This window comes from Glandiceps talaboti, chromosome 9, assembly GCF_964340395.1.
Source record: "Glandiceps talaboti chromosome 9, keGlaTala1.1, whole genome shotgun sequence".
In the NCBI taxonomy this organism is placed as follows: Eukaryota; Metazoa; Hemichordata; class Enteropneusta; family Spengelidae; genus Glandiceps; species Glandiceps talaboti.
The window spans coordinates 563866-591289 of NC_135557.1; the positions used below are offsets into that span (position 1 = coordinate 563866).

Here is a 27424-nt window from a genome sequence, read left to right on the forward strand (position 1 = left end):
GTGTCTATGTAACTTTCCTCACCTTGTAAACTATGTCTGTGTGTCTATATAACTTTTTCACCTTGTAAATTATGTCTGTGTGTCTATGTAACTTTCCTCGTGTTGTAAATTATGTCCGTGTGTCTATGTAACTTTCCTCACCTTGTAAATTTGGTATAGAAGCTGTCAGTTTGGTATACCCTAATGAGGTTACCATGCCATTCCAAGTATTTTTCAGTTTGACCCATTGCTGGTAAATCCGTTCAACATTCGTTGTAGGTTTACTCGACACTTGGTGGCCATACACGTGATCTTTGAACTCTGAGCAAAATAATGTGTAGATTACATGTGAATAATATATAAATGGAATTCATCACATGTCCTGCTTCTACAGACCTGCTGCATATATTTCAACAGGTCTTCTAAAAACACCACTCCCACCCATTACTTTCCTTCTATGTGACTAAATGGAGACATGATTTAAAGGAAATTGGTGCCAGTAAGGTAGTATTAGTTATAGAAAGACAGTGTAGTATTAAAATAATTAGTTATTGAAAGACAGGGTAGTATTAAGATAATTAGTTATAGAACGACAGGGTAGTAATAAGACAATTAGTTATTGAATGACAGGGTATTATTAAGACAATTACTTATACAAAGACAGGGTAGTATTAAGACAATTAATTATAGAAAGACAGGGTAGTATTAAGACAGTTAGTTATTGAAAGACAGCGTAGTAATAAGACAATTAGTTATAGAGAGACAGGGTAGTATTAAGACAGTTAGTTATAGAAAGACAGAGTAGTATTAAGACAATTAGTTATAGAAAGACAGGGTAGTATTAAGACAGTTAGTTATAGAAAGACAGGGTAGTATTAAGACAATTAGTTATACAAAAACAGGGTAGTATTAAGACAATTAGTTATAGAAAGACATGGTAGTATTAAGACAATTAGTTATACAAAGAAAGGGTAGTATTAAGACAATTAGTTATTGAAAGACAGGGTAGTATTAAGACAATTAGTTATAGAATGACAGGGTAGTAATAAGACAATTAGTTATAGAATGACATGGTAGTATTAAGACAATTAGTTATAGAAAGACAGAGTAGTATTAAGACAATTAGTTATACAAAGACAGGGTAGTATTAAGACAGTTAGTTATAGAAAGACATGGTAGTATTAAGACAATTAGTTATACAAAGACAGGGTAGTATTAAGACAATTAGTTATTGAAAGACAGAGTAGTATTAAGACAATTAGTTATAGAAAGACAGGGTAGTATTAAGACAGTTAGTTATAGAACGACAGGGTAGTATTAAGACAATTAGTTATACAAAGACAGGGTAGTATTAAGACAGTTAGTTATTGAAAGACATGGTAGTATTAAGACAATTAGTTATACAAAGACATGGTAGTATTAAGACAATTAGTTATACAAAGACAGGGTAGTATTAAGACAATTAGTTATACAAAAACAGGGTAGTATTAAGACAATTAGTTATAGAAAGACATGGTAGTATTAAGACAATTAGTTATACAAAGACATGGTAGTATTAAGACAATTAGTTATTGAAAGACAGGGTAGTATTAAGACAATTAGTTATAGAATGACAGGGTAGTAATAAGACAATTAGTTATAGAATGACGTGGTAGTATTAAGACAATTAGTTATAGAAAGACAGAGTAGTATTAAGACAATTAGTTATACAAAGACAGGGTATTATTCAGACAATTAGTTATACAAAGACAGGGTAGTATTAAGACAATTAGTTATACAAAGACAGGGTAGTATTAAGACAATTAGTTATAGAAAGACAGGGTAGTATTAAGACAATTACTTGTAAAAAGACAGGGTAGTATTCAGACAATTAGTTATACAAAGACAGGGTAGTATTAAGACAATTAGTTATAGAAAGACAGAGTAGTATTCAGACAATTAGTTATTGAATGACATGGTAGTATTAAGACAATTAGTTATAGAATGACATGGTAGTATTAAGACAATTAGTTATTGAAAGACAGGGTAGTATTAAGACAGTTAGTTATAGAAAGACAGGGTAGTATTAAGTTAATTAGTTATACAAAGACAGGGTAGTAATAAGAAAATTAGTTATAGAATTACATGCTAGTATTAAGACAATTGGTTATACAAAGACAGGGTAGTATTAAGACAATTAATTATACAAAGACAGGGTAGTATTAAGACAATCACTTATAAAAAGACAGGGTAGTAATAAGACAATTAGTTATAGAATGACATGGTAGTATTAAGACAATTAGTTATACAAAGACAGGGTAGTATTAAGATAATTAGTTATACAAAGACAGGGTAGTATTAAGACAATTAGTTACAGAACGACAGGGTAGTATTAAGACAATTAGTTATAGAATAACATGGTAGTATTAAGACAATTAGTTATAGAAAGACGTGGTAGTATTAAGACAATTAGTTATAGAAAGACAGGGTAGTATTAAGACAATTAGTTATAGAATGACAGGGTAGTATTAAGACAATTAGTTATAGAATGACAGGGTAGTATTAAGAGAATTAATTATAGAAAGAGAGGGTAGTATTAAGACAATTAGTTATAGAATGACAGGGTAGTATTAAGACAATTAATTATAGAATGACAGGGTAGTAATAAGACAATTAGTTATAGAAAGACAGGGTAGTATTAAGACAATTAGTTATAGAAAGACAGAGTAGTATTAAGACAATTAGTTATACAAAGACAGGGTAGTATTAAGACAGTTAGTTATAGAAAGACATGGTAGTATTAAGGCAATTAGTTATACAAAGACAGGGTTGTATTAAGACAATTAGTTATAGAATGACAGGGTAGTATTAAGATAATTAGTTATACAATGCCAGGGTAGTATTAAGACAATTAGTTATTGAAAGACATGGTAGTATTAAGACAATTACTTATACAAAGACAGGGTAGTATTAAGACAATAAGTTATACAAAGACAGGGTAGTATTAAGACAATTAGTTATAGAATGACAGGGTAATAATAAGACAATTAGTTATAGAGAGACAGGGTAGTATTAAGACAATTAGTTATAGAAAGACAGGGTAGCATTAAGACAATTAGTTATACAAAGACAGGGTAGTATTAAGACAATTAGTTATAGAATGACAGGGTAGTATTAAGACAATTAGTTATAGAACGACAGGGCAGTAATAAGACAATTAGTTATAGAAAGACATGGTAGTATTAAGACAATTACTTACACAAACACAGCGTAGTATTAAGACAATTAGTTATAGAATGACAGGGTAGTATTAAGACAATTAGTTATAGAAAGACAGGGTAGTAATAAGAGAATTACTTATACAAAGACAGGGTAGTATTAAGACAATTAGTTATAGAATGACAGGGTTGTATTAAGACAATTAATTATACAAAGACAGGGTAGTATTAAGACAGTTAGTTATAGAAAGATATGGTAGTATTAAGACAGTTAGTTATAGAAAGACATGGTAGTATTAAGACAATTAGTTATAGAATGACATGGTAGTATTAAGACAATTAGTTATAGAATGACAGGGTAGTATTAAGACAATTAGTTATACAAAGACAGGGTAGTATTAAGACAATTAGTTATAGAATGACAGGGTAGTATTAAGATAATTAGTTATACAAAGACAGGGTAGTATTAAGACAATTAATTATACAAAGACAGGGTATTATTAAGACAATTAGTTATACAATACCAGGGTAGTATTAAGACAGTTAGTTATAGAAAGACATGGTAGTATTAAGACAATTAGTTATACAAAGACATGGTAGTATTAAGACAATTAGTTATACAAAGACAGGGTAGTATTAAGACAATTAGTTATAGAATGACAGGGTAGTATTAAGACAGTTAGTTATACAAAGACAGGGTAGTATTAAGACAGTTAGTTATTGAAAGACATGGTAGTATTAAGACAATTAGTTATACAAAGACAGGGTAGTATTAAGACAATTAGTTATAGAATGACAGGGTAGTATTAAGACAATTAGTTATAGAACGACAGGGCAGTAATAAGACAATTAGTTATAGAAAGACATGGTAGTATTAAGACAATTACTTACACAAACACAGCGTAGTATTAAGACAATTAGTTATAGAATGACAGGGTAGTATTAAGACAATTAGTTATAGAAAGACAGGGTAGTAATAAGAGAATTACTTATACAAAGACAGGGTAGTATTAAGACAATTAGTTATAGAATGACAGGGTTGTATTAAGACAATTAATTATACAAAGACAGGGTAGTATTAAGACAGTTAGTTATAGAAAGATATGGTAGTATTAAGACAGTTAGTTATAGAAAGACATGGTAGTATTAAGACAATTAGTTATAGAATGACATGGTAGTATTAAGACAATTAGTTATAGAATGACAGGGTAGTATTAAGACAATTAGTTATACAAAGACAGGGTAGTATTAAGACAATTAGTTATAGAATGACAGGGTAGTATTAAGATAATTAGTTATACAAAGACAGGGTAGTATTAAGACAATTAATTATACAAAGACAGGGTATTATTAAGACAATTAGTTATACAATGCCAGGGTAGTATTAAGACAGTTAGTTATAGAAAGACATGGTAGTATTAAGACAATTAGTTATACAAAGACATGGTAGTATTAAGACAATTAGTTATACAAAGACAGGGTAGTATTAAGACAATTAGTTATAGAATGACAGGGTAGTATTAAGACAGTTAGTTATACAAAGACAGGGTAGTATTAAGACAGTTAGTTATTGAAAGACATGGTAGTATTAAGACAATTAGTTATACAAAGACATGGTAGTATTAAGACAATTAGTTATACAAAGACAGGGTAGTATTAAGACAATTAGTTATACAATGCCAGGGTAGTATTAAGACAATTAGTTATACAAAGACAGGGTAGTATTAAAACAGTTAGTTATACAAAAACAGGGTAGTATTAAGATAATTAGTTATAGAATGACATGGTAGTATTAAGAAAATTAATTTTACAAAGACAGGGTAGTATTAAGACAGTTAGTTATAGAAAAACAGGGTAGTATTAAGACAATTAGATATAGAATGACAGGGTAGTATTAAGACAGTTAGTTATACAAAGACAGGGTAGTATTAAGACAGTTAGTTATTGAAAGACATGGTAGTATTAAGACAATTAGTTATAGAATGACATGGTAGTATTAAGACAATTAGTTATTGAAAGACAGGGTAGTATTAAGACAGTTAGTTATAGAAAGACAGGGTAGTATTAAGACAATTAGTTATACAAAGACAGGGTAGTATTAAGACAATTAGTTATAGAAAGACTGGGTAGTATTAAGACAATTAGTTATACAAAGACAGGGTAGTATTAAGACAATTAGTTATACAAAGACAGGGTAATATTAAGACAATTACATATAAAAAGAAAGGGTAGTAATAAGACAATTAGTTATAGAATGACATGGTAGTATTAAGACAATTAGTTATACAAAGACAGGGTAGTATTAAGATAATTAGTTATACAAAGACAGGGTAGTATTAAGACAATTAGTTATAGAAAGACAGTGTAGTATTAAGACAATTAGTTATAGAATGACAGGGTAGTATTAAGATAATTAATTATAGAAAGAGAGGGTAGTATTAAGACAATTAGTTATAGAATGACAGGGTAGTATTAAGACAATTAATTATAGAATGAGAGGGTAGTAATAAGACAATTAGTTATAGAAAGACAGGGTAGTATTAAGACAATTAGTTATAGAAAGACATGGTAGTATTAAGACAATTAATTATACAAACACAGGGTAGTGATAAGACAATTAGTTATAGAGAGACAGGGTAGTATTAAGACAGTTAGTTATAGAAAGACTGGGTAGTATTAAGACAATTAGCTATAGAATGACAGGGTAGTATTAAGATAATTAGTTATACAATGCCAGGGTAGTATTAAGACAATTAGTTATAGAATGACAGGGTAGTATTAAGACAATTAGTTATAGAGAGACAGGGTAGTATTAAGACAATTAGTTATAGAAAGACAGGGTAGTATTAAGACAATTATTTATACAAAGACAGGGTAGTATTAAGACAATTAGTTATAGAATGACAGGGTAGTATTAAGACAATTAGTTATAGAACGACAGGGCAGTAATAAGACAATTAGTTATAGAAAGACATGGTAGTATTAAGACAATTACTTACACAAAGAGAGCGTAGTATTAAGACAATTAGTTATAGAATGACAGGGTAGTATTAAGACAATTAGTTATAGAAAGACAGGGTAGTAATAAGACAATTACTCATACAAAGACAGGGTAGTATTAAGACAATTAGTTATAGAATGACAGGGTAGTATTAAGACAATTAGTTATAGAAAGACAGGGTAGTAATAAGAGAATTACTTATACAAAGACAGGGTAGTATTAAGACAATTAGTTATAGAATGACAGGGTAGTATTACGACAATTAATTATACAAAGACAGGGTAGTATTAAGACAGTTAGTTATAGAAAGATATGGTAGTATTAAGACAGTTAGTTATAGAAAGACATGGTAGTATTAAGACAATTAGTTATAGAATGACATGGTAGTATTAAGACAATTAGTTATAGAATGACAGGGTAGTATTAAGACAATTAGTTATACAAAGACAGGGTAGTATTAAGACAATTAGTTATAGAATGACAGGGTAGTATTAAGATAATTAGTTATACAAAGACAGGGTAGTATTAAGACAATTAATTATACAAAGACAGGGTAGTATTAAGACAATTAGTTATACAATGCCAGGGTAGTATTAAGATAGTTAGTTATAGAAAGACATGGTAGTATTAAGACAATTAGTTATACAAAGACATGGTAGTATTAAGACAATTAGTTATACAAAGACAGGGTAGTATTAAGACAATTAGTTATAGAATGACAGGGTAGTATTAAGACAGTTAGTTATACAAAGACAGGGTAGTATTAAGACAGTTAGTTATTGAAAGACATGGTAGTATTAAGACAATTAGTTATACAAAGACATGGTAGTATTAAGACAATTAGTTATACAAAGACAGGGTAGTATTAAGACAATTAGTTATACAATGCCAGGGTAGTATTAAGACAATTAGTTATACAAAGACAGGGTAGTATTAAAACAGTTAGTTATACAAAAACAGGGTAGTATTAAGATAATTAGTTATAGAATGACATGGTAGTATTAAGACAATTAATTATACAAAGACAGGGTAGTATTAAGACAGTTAGTTATAGAAAGACAGGGTAGTATTAAGACAATTAGATATAGAATGACAGGGTAGTATTAAGACAGTTAGTTATACAAAGACAGGGTAGTATTAAGATAATTAGTTATTGAAAGACATGGTAGTATTAAGACAATTAGTTATAGAATGACATGTAGTATTAAGACAATTAGTTATTGAAAGACAGGGTAGTATTAAGACAGTTAGTTATAGAAAGACAGGGTAGTATTAAGATAATTAGTTATACAAAGACAGGGTAGTATTAAGACAATTAGTTATAGAAAGACTGGGTAGTATTAAGACAATTAGTTATACAAAGACAGGGTAGTATTAAGACAATTAGTTATACAAAGACAGGGTAGTATTAAGACAATTAGTTATAGAAAGACAGGGTAGTAATAAGACAATTAGTTATAGAATGACAGGGTAGTATTAAGACAATTACTTATAAAAAGACAGGGTAGTAATAAGACAATTAGTTATAGAATGACATGGTAGTATTAAGACAATTGGTTATAGAAAGACAGGGTAATATTAAGACAATTAGTTATACAAAGACAGGGTAGTATTAAGACAGTTAGTTATAGAAAGACAGGGTAGTATTAAGACAATTAGATATAGAATGACAGGGTAGTATTAAGACAGTTAGTTATACAAAGACAGGGTAGTATTAAGACTGTTAGTTATACAAAGACAGGGTAGTATTAAGATAATTAGTTATTGAAAGACATGGTAGTATTAAGACAATTAGTTATAGAATGACATGGTAGTATTAAGACAATTAGTTATTGAAAGACAGGGTAGTATTAAGACAGTTAGTTATAGAAAGACAGGGTAGTATTAAGATAATTAGTTATACAAAGACAGGGTAGTATTAAGACAATTAGTTATAGAACGACTGGGTAGTATTAAGACAATTAGTTATACAAAGACAGGGTAGTATTAAGACAATTAGTTATAGAAAGACAGGGTAGTATTAAGACAATTACTTATAAAAAGACAGGGTAGTAATAAGACAATTAGTTATAGAATGACATGGTAGTATTAAGACAATTGGTTATACAAATTTAAGACAGGGTAGTATTAAGACAATTAATTATACAAAGACAGGGTAGTATTAAGACAATTACATATAAAAAGAAAGGGTAGTAATAAGACAATTAGTTATAGAATGACATGGTAGTATTAAGACAATTAGTTATACAAAGACAGGGTAGTATTAAGACAATTAGTTATACAAAGACAGGGTAGTATTAAGACAATTAGTTATAGAATGACAGGGTAGTATTAAGACAATTAGTTATAGAACGACAGGGCAGTAATAAGACAATTAGTTATAGAAAGACATGGTAGTATTAAGACAATTACTTACACAAACACAGCGTAGTATTAAGACAATTAGTTATAGAATGACAGGGTAGTATTAAGACAATTAATTATACAAAGACAGGGTAGTATTAAGACAGTTAGTTATAGAAAGATATGGTAGTATTAAGACAGTTAGTTATAGAAAGACATGGTAGTATTAAGACAATTAGTTATAGAATGACATGGTAGTATTAAGATAATTAGTTATAGAATGACAGGGTAGTATTAAGACAATTAGTTATACAAAGACAGGGTAGTATTAAGACAATTAGTTATAGAATGACAGGGTAGTATTAAGATAATTAGTTATACAAAGACAGGGTAGTATTAAGACAATTAATTATACAAAGACAGGGTAGTATTAAGACAATTAGTTATACAATGCCAGGGTAGTATTAAGATAGTTAGTTATAGAAAGACATGGTAGTATTAAGACAATTAGTTATACAAAGACATGGTAGTATTAAGACAATTAGTTATACAAAGACAGGGTAGTATTAAGACAATTAGTTATAGAATGACAGGGTAGTATTAAGACAGTTAGTTATACAAAGAAAGGGTAGTATTAAGACAGTTAGTTATTGAAAGACATGGTAGTATTAAGACAATTAGTTATACAAAGACATGGTAGTATTAAGATAATTAGTTATACAAAGACAGGGTAGTATTAAGACAATTAGTTATACAATGCCAGGGTAGTATTAAGACAATTAGTTATACAAAGACAGGGTAGTATTAAAACAGTTAGTTATACAAAAACAGGGTAGTATTAAGATAATTAGTTATAGAATGACATGGTAGTATTAAGACAATTAATTATACAAAGACAGGGTAGTATTAAGACAGTTAGTTAAAGAAAGACAGGGTAGTATTAAGACAATTAGATATAGAATGACAGGGTAGTATTAAGACAGTTAGTTATACAAAGACAGGGTAGTATTAAGATAATTAGTTATTGAAAGACATGGTAGTATTAAGACAATTAGTTATAGAATGACATGTAGTATTAAGACAATTAGTTATTGAAAGACAGGGTAGTATTAAGACAGTTAGTTATAGAAAGACAGGGTAGTATTAAGATAATTAGTTATACAAAGACAGGGTAGTATTAAGACAATTAGTTATAGAAAGACTGGGTAGTATTAAGACAATTAGTTATACAAAGACAGGGTAGTATTAAGACAATTAGTTATACAAAGACAGGGTAGTATTAAGACAATTAGTTATAGAAAGACAGGGTAGTAATAAGACAATTAGTTATAGAATGACAGGGTAGTATTAAGACAATTACTTATAAAAAGACAGGGTAGTAATAAGACAATTAGTTATAGAATGACATGGTAGTATTAAGACAATTGGTTATAGAAAGACAGGGTAATATTAAGACAATTAGTTATACAAAGACAGGGTAGTATTAAGACAGTTAGTTATAGAAAGACAGGGTAGTATTAAGACAATTAGATATAGAATGACAGGGTAGTATTAAGACAGTTAGTTATACAAAGACAGGGTAGTATTAAGACTGTTAGTTATACAAAGACAGGGTAGTATTAAGATAATTAGTTATTGAAAGACATGGTAGTATTAAGACAATTAGTTATAGAATGACATGGTAGTATTAAGACAATTAGTTATAGAATGACAGGGTAGTATTAAGACAATTAGTTATACAAAGACAGGGTAGTATTAAGACAGTTAGTTATTGAAAGACATGGTAGTATTAAGACAATTAGTTATAGAATGACATGGTAGTATTAAGACAATTAGTTATTGAAAGACAGGGTAGTATTAAGACAGTTAGTTATAGAAAGACAGGGTAGTATTAAGATAATTAGTTATACAAAGACAGGGTAGTATTAAGACAATTAGTTATAGAACGACTGGGTAGTATTAAGACAATTAGTTATACAAAGACAGGGTAGTATTAAGACAATTAGTTATAGAAAGACAGGGTAGTATTAAGACAATTACTTATAAAAAGACAGGGTAGTAATAAGACAATTAGTTATAGAATGACATGGTAGTATTAAGATAATTAGTTATACAAAGACAGGGTAGTATTAAGACAATTACATATAAAAAGAAAGGGTAGTAATAAGACAATTAGTTATAGAATGACATGGTAGTATTAAGACAATTAGTTATACAAAGACAGGGTAGTATTAAGACAATTAGTTATACAAAGACAGGGTAGTATTAAGACAATTAGTTATAGAATGACAGGGTAGTATTAAGACAATTAGTTATAGAACGACAGGGCAGTAATAAGACAATTAGTTATAGAAAGACATGGTAGTATTAAGACAATTACTTACACAAACACAGCGTAGTATTAAGACAATTAGTTATAGAATGACAGGGTAGTATTAAGACAATTAGTTATAGAAAGACAGGGTAGTAATAAGAGAATTACTTATACAAAGACAGGGTAGTATTAAGACAATTAGTTATAGAATGACAGGGTTGTATTAAGACAATTAATTATACAAAGACAGGGTAGTATTAAGACATTTAGTTATAGAAAGATATGGTAGTATTAAGACAGTTAGTTATAGAAAGACATGGTAGTATTAAGACAATTAGTTATAGAATGACATGGTAGTATTAAGACAATTAGTTATAGAATGACAGGGTAGTATTAAGACAATTAGTTATACAAAGACAGGGTAGTATTAAGACAATTAGTTATAGAATGACAGGGTAGTATTAAGATAATTAGTTATACAAAGACAGGGTAGTATTAAGACATTTAATTATACAAAGACAGGGTATTATTAAGACAATTAGTTATACAATGCCAGGGTAGTATTAAGACAGTTAGTTATAGAAAGACATGGTAGTATTAAGACAATTAGTTATACAAAGACATGGTAGTATTAAGACAATTAGTTATACAAAGACAGGGTAGTATTAAGACAATTAGTTATAGAATGACAGGGTAGTATTAAGACAGTTAGTTATACAAAGACAGGGTAGTATTAAGACAGTTAGTTATTGAAAGACATGGTAGTATTAAGACAATTAGTTATACAAAGACATGGTAGTATTAAGACAATTAGTTATACAAAGACAGGGTAGTATTAAGACAATTAGTTATACAATGCCAGGGTAGTATTAAGACAATTAGTTATACAAAGACAGGGTAGTATTAAAACAGTTAGTTATAGAAAAACAGGGTAGTATTAAGATAATTAGTTATAGAATGACATGGTAGTATTAAGAAAATTAATTTTACAAAGACAGGGTAGTATTAAGACAGTTAGTTATAGAAAAACAGGGTAGTATTAAGACAATTAGATATAGAATGACAGGGTAGTATTAAGACAGTTAGTTATACAAAGACAGGGTAGTATTAAGACAGTTATTGAAAGACATGGTAGTATTAAGACAATTAGTTATAGAATGACATGGTAGTATTAAGACAATTAGTTATTGAAAGACAGGGTAGTATTAAGACAGTTAGTTATAGAAAGACAGGGTAGTATTAAGACAATTAGTTATACAAAGACAGGGTAGTATTAAGAAAATTAGTTATAGAAAGACTGGGTAGTATTAAGACAATTAGTTATACAAAGACAGGGTAGTATTAAGACAATTAGTTATACAAAGACAGGGTAATATTAAGACAATTACTTATAAAAAGACAGGGTAGTAATAAGACAATTAGTTATAGAATGACATGGTAGTATTAAGACAATTGGTTATACAAAGACAGGGTAGTATTAAGACAATTAGTTATACAAAGACAGGGTAGTATTAAGACAATTACATATAAAAAGAAAGGGTAGTAATAAGACAATTAGTTATAGAATGACATGGTAGTATTAAGACAATTAGTTATACAAAGACAGGGTAGTATTAAGATAATTAGTTATACAAAGACAGGGTAGTATTAAGACAATTAGTTATAGAAAGACAGTGTAGTATTAAGACAATTAGTTATAGAATGACAGGGTAGTATTCAGACAATTAGTTATACAAAGACAGGGTAGTATTAAGACAATTAGTTATACAAAGACAGGGTAGTATTAAGACAATTAGTTATAGAATGACAGGGTAGTATTAAGATAATTAATTATAGAAAGAGAGGGTAGTATTAAGACAATTAGTTATAGAATGACAGGGTAGTATTAAGACAATTAATTATAGAATGAGAGGGTAGTAATAAGACAATTAGTTATAGAAAGACAGGGTAGTATTAAGACAATTAGTTATAGAAAGACATGGTAGTATTAAGACAATTAATTATACAAACACAGGGTAGTGATAAGACAATTAGTTATAGAGAGACAGGGTAGTATTAAGACAGTTAGTTATAGAAAGACTGGGTAGTATTAAGACAATTAGCTATAGAATGACAGGGTAGTATTAAGATAATTAGTTATACAATGCCAGGGTAGTATTAAGACAATTAGTTATAGAATGACAGGGTAGTATTAAGACAATTAGTTATAGAGAGACAGGGTAGTATTAAGACAATTAGTTATAGAAAGACAGGGTAGTATTAAGACAATTATTTATACAAAGACAGGGTAGTATTAAGACAATTAGTTATAGAATGACAAGGTAGTATTAAGACAATTAGTTATAGAACGACAGGGCAGTAATAAGACAATTAGTTATAGAAAGACATGGTAGTATTAAGACAATTACTTACACAAAGAGAGCGTAGTATTAAGACAATTAGTTATAGAATGACAGGGTAGTATTAAGACAATTAGTTATAGAAAGACAGGGTAGTAATAAGACAATTACTCATACAAAGACAGGGTAGTATTAAGACAATTAGTTATAGAATGACAGGGTAGTATTAAGACAATTAGTTATAGAAAGACAGGGTAGTAATAAGAGAATTACTTATACAAAGACAGGGTATTATTAAGACAATTAGTTATAGAATGACAGGGTAGTATTAAGACAATTAATTATACAAAGACAGGGTAGTATTAAGACAGTTAGTTATAGAAAGATATGGTAGTATTAAGACAGTTAGTTATAGAAAGACATGGTAGTATTAAGACAATTAGTTATAGAATGACATGGTAGTATTAAGACAATTAGTTATAGAATGACAGGGTAGTATTAAGACAATTAGTTATACAAAGACAGGGTAGTATTAAGATAATTAGTTATACAAAGACAGGGTAGTATTAAGACAATTAATTATACAAAGACAGGGTAGTATTAAGACAATTAGTTATACAATGCCAGGGTAGTATTAAGATAGTTAGTTATAGAAAGACATGGTAGTATTAAGACAATTAGTTATACAAAGACATGGTAGTATTAAGACAATTAGTTATACAAAGACAGGGTAGTATTAAGACAATTAGTTATAGAATGACAGGGTAGTATTAAGACAGTTAGTTATACAAAGACAGGGTAGTATTAAGACAGTTAGTTATTGAAAGACATGGTAGTATTAAGACAATTAGTTATACAAAGACATGGTAGTATTAAGACAATTAGTTATACAAAGACAGGGTAGTATTAAGACAATTAGTTATACAATGCCAGGGTAGTATTAAGACAATTAGTTATACAAAGACAGGGTAGTATTAAAACAGTTAGTTATACAAAAACAGGGTAGTATTAAGATAATTAGTTATAGAATGACATGGTAGTATTAAGACAATTAATTATACAAAGACAGGGTAGTATTAAGACAGTTAGTTATAGAAAGACAGGGTAGTATTAAGACAATTAGATATAGAATGACAGGGTAGTATTAAGACAGTTAGTTATACAAAGACAGGGTAGTATTAAGATAATTAGTTATTGAAAGACATGGTAGTATTAAGACAGTTAGTTATAGAAAGACATGGTAGTATTAAGACAGTTAGTTATAGAAAGACAGGGTAGTATTAAGACAATTAGTTATTGAAAGACAGGGTAGTATTAAGACAGTTAGTTATACAAAGACAGGGTAGTATTAAGATAATTAGTTATTGAAAGACAGGGTAGTATTAAGACAGTTAGTTATAGAAAGACAGGGTAGTATTAAGATAATTAGTTATACAAAGACAGGGTAGTATTAAGACAATTAGTTATAGAAAGACTGGGTAGTATTAAGACAATTAGTTATACAAAGACAGGGTAGTATTAAGACAATTAGTTATAGAATGACATGGTAGTATTAAGACAATTGGTTATAGAAAGACAGGGTAATATTAAGACAATTAGTTATACAAAGACAGGGTAGTATTAAGACAGTTAGTTATAGAAAGACAGGGTAGTATTAAGACAATTAGATATAGAATGACAGGGTAGTATTAAGACAGTTAGTTATACAAAGACAGGGTAGTATTAAGACTGTTAGTTATACAAAGACAGGGTAGTATTAAGATAATTAGTTATTGAAAGACATGGTAGTATTAAGACAATTAGTTATAGAATGACATGGTAGTATTAAGACAATTAGTTATTGAAAGACAGGGTAGTATTAAGACAGTTAGTTATAGAAAGACAGGGTAGTATTAAGATAATTAGTTATACAAAGACAGGGTAGTATTAAGACAATTAGTTATAGAACGACTGGGTAGTATTAAGACAATTAGTTATACAAAGACAGGGTAGTATTAAGACAATTAGTTATAGAAAGACAGGGTAGTATTAAGACAATTACTTATAAAAAGACAGGGTAGTAATAAGACAATTAGTTATAGAATGACATGGTAGTATTAAGACAATTGGTTATACAAAGACAGGGTAGTATTAAGACAATTAATTATACAAAGACAGGGTAGTATTAAGACAATTACATATAAAAAGAAAGGGTAGTAATAAGACAATTAGTTATAGAATGACATGGTAGTATTAAGACAATTAGTTATACAAAGACAGGGTAGTATTAAGATAATTATTTATACAAAGACAGGGTAGTATTAAGACAATTAGTTATAGAAAGACAGTGTAGTATTAAGACAATTAGTTATAGAATGCCAGGGTAGTATTAAGACAATTAGTTATACAAAGACAGGGTAGTATTAAGACAATTAGTTATACAAAGACAGGGTAGTATTAAGACAATTAGTTATAGAATGACAGGGTAGTATTAAGATAATTAATTATAGAAAGAGAGGGTAGTATTAAGACAATTAGTTATAGAATGACAGGGTAGTATTAAGACAATTAATTATAGAATGACAGGGTAGTAATAAGACAATTAGTTATAGAAAGACAGGGTAGTATTAAGACAATTAGTTATAGAAAGACATGGTAGTATTAAGACAATTAATTATACAAAGACAGGGTAGTGATAAGACAATTAGTTATAGAGAGACAGGGTAGTATTAAGACAGTTAGTTATAGAAAGACTGGGTAGTATTTAGACAATTAGCTATAGAATGACAGGGTAGTATTAAGATAATTAGTTATACAATGCCAGGGTAGTATTAAGACAATTAGTTATTGAAAGACAGGGTAGTATTAAGACAATTAGTTATAGAGAGACAGGGTAGTATTAAGACAATTAGTTATAGAAAGACAGGGTAGTATTAAGACAATTAGTTATACAAAGACAGGGTAGTATTAAGACAATTAGTTATAGAATGACAGGGTAGTATTAAGACAATTAGTTATAGAACGACAGGGCAGTAATAAGACAATTAGTTATAGAAAGACATGGTAGTATTAAGACAATTACTTACACAAAGACAGCGTAGTATTAAGACAATTAGTTATAGAATGACAGGGTAGTATTAAGACAATTAGTTATAGAAAGACAGGGTAGTAATAAGACAATTACTCATACAAAGACAGGGTAGTATTAAGACAATTAGTTATAGAATGACAGGGTAGTATTAAGACAATTAATTATACAAAGACAGGGTAGTATTAAGACAGTTAGTTATAGAAAGACATGGTAGTATTAAGACAGTTAGTTATAGAAAGACATGGTAGTATTAAGACAATTAGTTATAGAATGACAGGGTAGTATTAAGACAATTAGTTATACAAAGACAGGGTAGTATTAAGAGAATTAGTTATAGAATGACAGGGTAGTATTAGGACAATTAGTTATACAAAGACAGGGTAGTATTAAGACAATTAGTTATAGAATGACATGGTAGTATTAAGATAATTAGTTATACAAAGACAGGGTAGTAATAAGACAATTAGTTATAGAATGACAGGGTAGTATTAAGACAATTAGTTATACAAAGACAGGGTAGTATTAAGACAATTAGTTATAGAATGACAGGGTAGTATTAAGATAATTAGTTATACAAAGACAGGGTAGTATTAAGACAATTAATTATACAAAGACAGGGTATTATTAAGACAATTAGTTATACAATGCCAGGGTAGTATTAAGACAGTTAGTTATAGAAAGACATGGTAGTATTAAGACAATTAGTTATACAAAGACATGGTAGTATTAAGACAATTAGTTATACAAAGACAGGGTAGTATTAAGACAATTAGTTATAGAATGACAGGGTAGTATTAAGACAGTTAGTTATACAAAGACAGGGTAGTATTAAGACAGTTAGTTATTGAAAGACATGGTAGTATTAAGACAATTAGTTATACAAAGACATGGTAGTATTAAGACAATTAGTTATACAAAGACAGGGTAGTATTAAGACAATTAGTTATACAATGCCAGGGTAGTATTAAGACAATTAGTTATACAAAGACAGGGTAGTATTAAAACAGTTAGTTATACAAAAACAGGGTAGTATTAAGATAATTAGTTATAGAATGACATGGTAGTATTAAGACAATTAATTTTACAAAGACAGGGTAGTATTAAGACAGTTAGTTATAGAAAAACAGGGTAGTATTAAGACAATTAGATATAGAATGACAGGGTAGTATTAAGACAGTTAGTTATACAAAGACAGGGTAGTATTAAGACAGTTAGTTATTGAAAGACATGGTAGTATTAAGACAATTAGTTATAGAATGACATGGTAGTATTAAGACAATTAGTTATTGAAAGACAGGGTAGTATTAAGACAGTTAGTTATAGAAAGACAGGGTAGTATTAAGATAATTAGTTATACAAAGACAGGGTAGTAATAAGACAATTAGTTTTAGAAAGACTGGGTAGTATTAAGACAATTAGTTATACAAAGACAGGGTAGTATTAAGATAATTAGTTATACAAAGACAGGGTAGTATTAAGACAATTAGTTATAGAAAGACAGTGTAGTATTAAGACAATTAGTTATAGAATGACAGGGTAGTATTAAGACAATTAGTTATACAAAGACAGGGTAGTATTAAGACAATTAGTTATACAAAGACAGGGTAGTAATAAGAGAATTACTTATACAAAGACAGGGTAGTATTAAGACAATTAGTTATAGAATGACAGGGTAGTATTAAGACAATTAATTATACAAACACAGGGTAGTATTAAGACAGTTAGTTATAGAAAGATATGGTAGTATTAAGACAGTTAGTTATAGAAAGACATGGTAGTATTAAGACAATTAGTTATAGAATGACATGGTAGTATTAAGACAATTAGTTATAGAATGACAGGGTAGTATTAAGATAATTAGTTATACAAAGACAGGGTAGTATTAAGACAATTAGTTATAGAATGACAGGGTAGTATTAAGATAATTAGTTATACAAAGACAGGGTAGTATTAAGACAATTAATTATACAAAGACAGGGTAGTATTAAGACAATTAGTTATACAATGCCAGGGTAGTATTAAGACAGTTAGTTATAGAAAGACATGGTAGTATTAAGACAATTAGTTATACAAAGACATGGTAGTATTAAGACAATTAGTTATACAAAGACAGGGTAGTATTAAGACAATTAGTTATAGAATGACAGGGTAGTATTAAGACAGTTAGTTATACAAAGACAGGGTAGTATTAAGACAGTTAGTTATTGAAAGACATGGTAGTATTAAGACAATTAGTTATACAAAGACATGGTAGTATTAAGACAATTAGTTATACAAAGACAGGGTAGTATTAAGACAATTAGTTATACAATGCCAGGGTAGTATTAAGACAATTAGTTATACAAAGACAGGGTAGTATTAAAACAGTTAGTTATTCAAAAACAGGGTAGTATTAAGATAATTAGTTATAGAATGACATGGTAGTATTAAGACAATTAATTATACAAAGACAGGGTAGTATTAAGACAGTTAGTTATAGAAAGACAGGGTAGTATTAAGACAATTAGATATAGAATGACAGGGTAGTATTAAGACAGTTAGTTATACAAAGACAGGGTAGTATTAAGATAATTAGTTATTGAAAGACATGGTAGTATTAAAACAGTTAGTTATTCAAAAACAGGGTAGTATTAAGATAATTAGTTATAGAATGACATGGTAGTATTAAGACAATTAATTATACAAAGACAGGGTAGTATTAAGACAGTTAGTTATAGAAAGACAGGGTAGTATTAAGACAATTAGATATAGAATGACAGGGTAGTATTAAGACAGTTAGTTATACAAAGACAGGGTAGTATTAAGATAATTAGTTATTGAAAGACATGGTAGTATTAAGACAATTAGTTATAGAATGACATGGTAGTATTAAGACAATTAGTTATAGAATGACAGGGTAGTATTAAGACAATTAGTTATACAAAGACAGGGTAGTATTAAGACAGTTAGTTATTGAAAGACATGGTAGTATTAAGACAATTAGTTATAGAATGACATGGTAGTATTAAGACAATTAGTTATTGAAAGACAGGGTAGTATTAAGACAGTTAGTTATAGAAAGACAGGGTAGTATTAAGATAATTAGTTATACAAAGACAGGGTAGTATTAAGACAATTAGTTATAGAACGACTGGGTAGTATTAAGACAATTAGTTATACAAAGACAGGGTAGTATTAAGACAATTAGTTATAGAAAGACAGGGTAGTATTAAGACAATTACTTATAAAAAGACAGGGTAGTAATAAGACAATTAGTTATAGAATGACATGGTAGTATTAAGATAATTAGTTATACAAAGACAGGGTAGTATTAAGACAATTACATATAAAAAGAAAGGGTAGTAATAAGACAATTAGTTATAGAATGACATGGTAGTATTAAGACAATTAGTTATACAAAGACAGGGTAGTATTAAGACAATTAGTTATACAAAGACAGGGTAGTATTAAGACAATTAGTTATAGAATGACAGGGTAGTATTAAGACAATTAGTTATAGAACGACAGGGCAGTAATAAGACAATTAGTTATAGAAAGACATGGTAGTATTAAGACAATTACTTACACAAACACAGCGTAGTATTAAGACAATTAGTTATAGAATGACAGGGTAGTATTAAGACAATTAGTTATAGAAAGACAGGGTAGTAATAAGAGAATTACTTCTACAAAGACAGGGTAGTATTAAGACAATTAGTTATAGAATGACAGGGTTGTATTAAGACAATTAATTATACAAAGACAGGGTAGTATTAAGACATTTAGTTATAGAAAGATATGGTAGTATTAAGACAGTTAGTTATAGAAAGACATGGTAGTATTAAGACAATTAGTTATAGAATGACATGGTAGTATTAAGACAATTAGTTATAGAATGACAGGGTAGTATTAAGACAATTAGTTATACAAAGACAGGGTAGTATTAAGACAATTAGTTATAGAATGACAGGGTAGTATTAAGATAATTAGTTATACAAAGACAGGGTAGTATTAAGACAATTAATTATACAAAGACAGGGTAGTATTAAGACAATTAGTTATACAATGCCAGGGTAGTATTAAGATAGTTAGTTATAGAAAGACATGGTAGTATTAAGACAATTAGTTATACAAAGACATGGTAGTATTAAGACAATTAGTTATACAAAGACAGGGTAGTATTAAGACAATTAGTTATAGAATGACAGGGTAGTATTAAGACAGTTAGTTATACAAAGACAGGGTAGTATTAAGACAGTTAGTTATTGAAAGACATGGTAGTATTAAGACAATTAGTTATACAAAGACATGGTAGTATTAAGACAATTAGTTATACAAAGACAGGGTAGTATTAAGACAATTAGTTATACAATGCCAGGGTAGTATTAAGACAATTAGTTATACAAAGACAGGGTAGTATTAAAACAGTTAGTTATACAAAAACAGGGTAGTATTAAGATAATTAGTTATAGAATGACATGGTAGTATTAAGAAAATTAATTTTACAAAGACAGGGTAGTATTAAGACAGTTAGTTATAGAAAAACAGGGTAGTATTAAGACAATTAGATATAGAATGACAGGGTAGTATTAAGACAGTTAGTTATACAAAGACAGGGTAGTATTAAGACAGTTAGTTATTGAAAGACATGGTAGTATTAAGACAATTAGTTATAGAATGACATGGTAGTATTAAGACAATTAGTTATTGAAAGACAGGGTAGTATTAAGACAGTTAGTTATAGAAAGACAGGGTAGTATTAAGACAATTAGTTATACAAAGACAGGGTAGTATTAAGACAATTAGTTATAGAAAGACTGGGTAGTATTAAGACAATTAGTTATACAAAGACAGGGTAGTATTAAGACAATTAGTTATACAAAGACAGGGTAATATTAAGACAATTACATATAAAAAGAAAGGGTAGTAATAAGACAATTAGTTATAGAATGACATGGTAGTATTAAGACAATTAGTTATACAAAGACAGGGTAGTATTAAGATAATTAGTTATACAAAGACAGGGTAGTATTAAGACAATTAGTTATAGAAAGACAGTGTAGTATTAAGACAATTAGTTATAGAATGACAGGGTAGTATTCAGACAATTAGTTATACAAAGACAGGGTAGTATTAAGACAATTAGTTATACAAAGACAGGGTAGTATTAAGACAATTAGTTATAGAATGACAGGGTAGTATTAAGATAATTAATTATAGAAAGAGAGGGTAGTATTAAGACAATTAGTTATAGAATGACAGGGTAGTATTAAGACAATTAATTATAGAATGAGAGGGTAGTAATAAGACAATTAGTTATAGAAAGACAGGGTAGTATTAAGACAATTAGTTATAGAAAGACATGGTAGTATTAAGACAATTAATTATACAAACACAGGGTAGTGATAAGACAATTAGTTATAGAGAGACAGGGTAGTATTAAGACAGTTAGTTATAGAAAGACTGGGTAGTATTAAGACAATTAGCTATAGAATGACAGGGTAGTATTAAGATAATTAGTTATACAATGCCAGGGTAGTATTAAGACAATTAGTTATAGAATGACAGGGTAGTATTAAGACAATTAGTTATAGAGAGACAGGGTAGTATTAAGACAATTAGTTATAGAAAGACAGGGTAGTATTAAGACAATTATTTATACAAAGACAGGGTAGTATTAAGACAATTAGTTATAGAATGACAGGGTAGTATTAAGACAATTAGTTATAGAACGACAGGGCAGTAATAAGACAATTAGTTATAGAAAGACATGGTAGTATTAAGACAATTACTTACACAAAGAGAGCGTAGTATTAAGACAATTAGTTATAGAATGACAGGGTAGTATTAAGACAATTAGTTATAGAAAGACAGGGTAGTAATAAGACAATTACTCATACAAAGACAGGGTAGTATTAAGACAATTAGTTATAGAATGACAGGGTAGTATTAAGACAATTAGTTATAGAAAGACAGGGTAGTAATAAGAGAATTACTTATACAAAGACAGGGTAGTATTAAGACAATTAGTTATAGAATGACAGGGTAGTATTACGACAATTAATTATACAAAGACAGGGTAGTATTAAGACAGTTAGTTATAGAAAGATATGGTAGTATTAAGACAGTTAGTTATAGAAAGACATGGTAGTATTAAGACAATTAGTTATAGAATGACATGGTAGTATTAAGACAATTAGTTATAGAATGACAGGGTAGTATTAAGACAATTAGTTATACAAAGACAGGGTAGTATTAAGACAATTAGTTATAGAATGACAGGGTAGTATTAAGATAATTAGTTATACAAAGACAGGGTAGTATTAAGACAATTAATTATACAAAGACAGGGTAGTATTAAGACAATTAGTTATACAATGCCAGGGTAGTATTAAGATAGTTAGTTATAGAAAGACATGGTAGTATTAAGACAATTAGTTATACAAAGACATGGTAGTATTAAGACAATTAGTTATACAAAGACAGGGTAGTATTAAGACAATTAGTTATAGAATGACAGGGTAGTATTAAGACAGTTAGTTATACAAAGACAGGGTAGTATTAAGACAGTTAGTTATTGAAAGACATGGTAGTATTAAGACAATTAGTTATACAAAGACATGGTAGTATTAAGACAATTAGTTATACAAAGACAGGGTAGTATTAAGACAATTAGTTATACAATGCCAGGGTAGTATTAAGACAATTAGTTATACAAAGACAGGGTAGTATTAAAACAGTTAGTTATACAAAAACAGGGTAGTATTAAGATAATTAGTTATAGAATGACATGGTAGTATTAAGACAATTAATTATACAAAGACAGGGTAGTATTAAGACAGTTAGTTATAGAAAGACAGGGTAGTATTAAGACAATTAGATATAGAATGACAGGGTAGTATTAAGACAGTTAGTTATACAAAGACAGGGTAGTATTAAGATAATTAGTTATTGAAAGACATGGTAGTATTAAGACAATTAGTTATAGAATGACATGTAGTATTAAGACAATTAGTTATTGAAAGACAGGGTAGTATTAAGACAGTTAGTTATAGAAAGACAGGGTAGTATTAAGATAATTAGATATAGAATGACAGGGTAGTATTAAGACAGTTAGTTATACAAAGACAGGGTAGTATTAAGATAATTAGTTATTGAAAGACATGGTAGTATTAAGACAATTAGTTATAGAATGACATGTAGTATTAAGACAATTAGTTATTGAAAGACAGGGTAGTATTAAGACAGTTAGTTATAGAAAGACAGGGTAGTATTAAGACAATTAGATATAGAATGACAGGGTAGTATTAAGACAGTTAGTTATACAAAGACAGGGTAGTATTAAGACTGTTAGTTATACAAAGACAGGGTAGTATTAAGATAATTAGTTATTGAAAGACATGGTAGTATTAAGACAATTAGTTATAGAATGACATGGTAGTATTAAGACAATTAGTTATTGAAAGACAGGGTAGTATTAAGACAGTTAGTTATAGAAAGACAGGGTAGTATTAAGATAATTAGTTATACAAAGACAGGGTAGTATTAAGACAATTAGTTATAGAACGACTGGGTAGTATTAAGACAATTAGTTATACAAAGACAGGGTAGTATTAAGACAATTAGTTATAGAAAGACAGGGTAGTATTAAGACAATTACTTATAAAAAGACAGGGTAGTAATAAGACAATTAGTTATAGAATGACATGGTAGTATTAAGACAATTGGTTATACAAATTTAAGACAGGGTAGTATTAAGACAATTAATTATACAAAGACAGGGTAGTATTAAGACAATTACATATAAAAAGAAAGGGTAGTAATAAGACAATTAGTTATAGAATGACATGGTAGTATTAAGACAATTAGTTATACAAAGACAGGGTAGTATTAAGACAATTAGTTATACAAAGACAGGGTAGTATTAAGACAATTAGTTATAGAATGACAGGGTAGTATTAAGACAATTAGTTATAGAACGACAGGGCAGTAATAAGACAATTAGTTATAGAAAGACATGGTAGTATTAAGACAATTACTTACACAAACACAGCGTAGTATTAAGACAATTAGTTATAGAATGACAGGGTAGTATTAAGACAATTAATTATACAAAGACAGGGTAGTATTAAGACAGTTAGTTATAGAAAGATATGGTAGTATTAAGACAGTTAGTTATAGAAAGACATGGTAGTATTAAGACAATTAGTTATAGAATGACATGGTAGTATTAAGACAATTAGTTATAGAATGACAGGGTAGTATTAAGACAATTAGTTATACAAAGACAGGGTAGTATTAAGACAATTAGTTATAGAATGACAGGGTAGTATTAAGATAATTAGTTATACAAAGACAGGGTAGTATTAAGACAATTAATTATACAAAGACAGGGTAGTATTAAGACAATTAGTTATACAATGCCAGGGTAGTATTAAGATAGTTAGTTATAGAAAGACATGGTAGTATTAAGACAATTAGTTATACAAAGACATGGTAGTATTAAGACAATTAGTTATACAAAGACAGGGTAGTATTAAGACAATTAGTTATAGAATGACAGGGTAGTATTAAGACAGTTAGTTATACAAAGAAAGGGTAGTATTAAGACAGTTAGTTATTGAAAGACATGGTAGTATTAAGACAATTAGTTATACAAAGACATGGTAGTATTAAGACAATTAGTTATACAAAGACAGGGTAGTATTAAGACAATTAGTTATACAATGCCAGGGTAGTATTAAGACAATTAGTTATACAAAGACAGGGTAGTATTAAAACAGTTAGTTATACAAAAACAGGGTAGTATTAAGATAATTAGTTATAGAATGACATGGTAGTATTAAGACAATTAATTATACAAAGACAGGGTAGTATTAAGACAGTTAGTTATAGAAAGACAGGGTAGTATTAAGACAATTAGATATAGAATGACAGGGTAGTATTAAGACAGTTAGTTATACAAAGACAGGGTAGTATTAAGATAATTAGTTATTGAAAGACATGGTAGTATTAAGACAATTAGTTATAGAATGACATGTAGTATTAAGACAATTAGTTATTGAAAGACAGGGTAGTATTAAGACAGTTAGTTATAGAAAGACAGGGTAGTATTAAGATAATTAGTTATACAAAGACAGGGTAGTATTAAGACAATTAGTTATAGAAAGACTGGGTAGTATTAAGACAATTAGTTATACAAAGACAGGGTAGTATTAAGACAATTAGTTATACAAAGACAGGGTAGTATTAAGACAATTAGTTATAGAAAGACAGGGTAGTAATAAGACAATTAGTTATAGAATGACAGGGTAGTATTAAGACAATTACTTATAAAAAGACAGGGTAGTAATAAGACAATTAGTTATAGAATGACATGGTAGTATTAAGACAATTGGTTATAGAAAGACAGGGTAATATTAAGACAATTAGTTATACAAAGACAGGGTAGTATTAAGACAGTTAGTTATAGAAAGACAGGGTAGTATTAAGACAATTAGATATAGAATGACAGGGTAGTATTAAGACAGTTAGTTATACAAAGACAGGGTAGTATTAAGACTGTTAGTTATACAAAGACAGGGTAGTATTAAGATAATTAGTTATTGAAAGACATGGTAGTATTAAGACAATTAGTTATAGAATGACATGGTAGTATTAAGACAATTAGTTATAGAATGACAGGGTAGTATTAAGACAATTAGTTATACAAAGACAGGGTAGTATTAAGACAGTTAGTTATTGAAAGACATGGTAGTATTAAGACAATTAGTTATAGAATGACATGGTAGTATTAAGACAATTAGTTATTGAAAGACAGGGTAGTATTAAGACAGTTAGTTATAGAAAGACAGGGTAGTATTAAGATAATTAGTTATACAAAGACAGGGTAGTATTAAGACAATTAGTTATAGAACGACTGGGTAGTATTAAGACAATTAGTTATACAAAGACAGGGTAGTATTAAGACAATTAGTTATAGAAAGACAGGGTAGTATTAAGACAATTACTTATAAAAAGACAGGGTAGTAATAAGACAATTAGTTATAGAATGACATGGTAGTATTAAGATAATTAGTTATACAAAGACAGGGTAGTATTAAGACAATTACATATAAAAAGAAAGGGTAGTAATAAGACAATTAGTTATAGAATGACATGGTAGTATTAAGACAATTAGTTATACAAAGACAGGGTAGTATTAAGACAATTAGTTATACAAAGACAGGGTAGTATTAAGACAATTAGTTATAGAATGACAGGGTAGTATTAAGACAATTAGTTATAGAACGACAGGGCAGTAATAAGACAATTAGTTATAGAAAGACATGGTAGTATTAAGACAATTACTTACACAAACACAGCGTAGTATTAAGACAATTAGTTATAGAATGACAGGGTAGTATTAAGACAATTAGTTATAGAAAGACAGGGTAGTAATAAGAGAATTACTTATACAAAGACAGGGTAGTATTAAGACAATTAGTTATAGAATGACAGGGTTGTATTAAGACAATTAATTATACAAAGACAGGGTAGTATTAAGACATTTAGTTATAGAAAGATATGGTAGTATTAAGACAGTTAGTTATAGAAAGACATGGTAGTATTAAGACAATTAGTTATAGAATGACATGGTAGTATTAAGACAATTAGTTATAGAATGACAGGGTAGTATTAAGACAATTAGTTATACAAAGACAGGGTAGTATTAAGACAATTAGTTATAGAATGACAGGGTAGTATTAAGATAATTAGTTATACAAAGACAGGGTAGTATTAAGACATTTAATTATACAAAGACAGGGTATTATTAAGACAATTAGTTATACAATGCCAGGGTAGTATTAAGACAGTTAGTTATAGAAAGACATGGTAGTATTAAGACAATTAGTTATACAAAGACATGGTAGTATTAAGACAATTAGTTATACAAAGACAGGGTAGTATTAAGACAATTAGTTATAGAATGACAGGGTAGTATTAAGACAGTTAGTTATACAAAGACAGGGTAGTATTAAGACAGTTAGTTATTGAAAGACATGGTAGTATTAAGACAATTAGTTATACAAAGACATGGTAGTATTAAGACAATTAGTTATACAAAGACAGGGTAGTATTAAGACAATTAGTTATACAATGCCAGGGTAGTATTAAGACAATTAGTTATACAAAGACAGGGTAGTATTAAAACAGTTAGTT

The 27424-nt window shown here is 28.9% G+C and overlaps 1 protein-coding gene across 2 annotated transcripts in view; it reads right to left on the reverse strand.

Moving 5' to 3' along the window:
• LOC144440146 (uncharacterized) overlaps positions 1-27424 on the reverse strand; it is a 175657-nt gene that overhangs the window by 55232 nt on the left and 93001 nt on the right. For both annotated transcript variants that reach the window (XM_078129419.1, XM_078129418.1), the window contains exon 7: positions 142-300. In XM_078129419.1, the coding sequence (XP_077985545.1) occupies positions 142-300 (159 nt within the window). The remainder of the gene's footprint in view (positions 1-141; positions 301-27424) is intronic.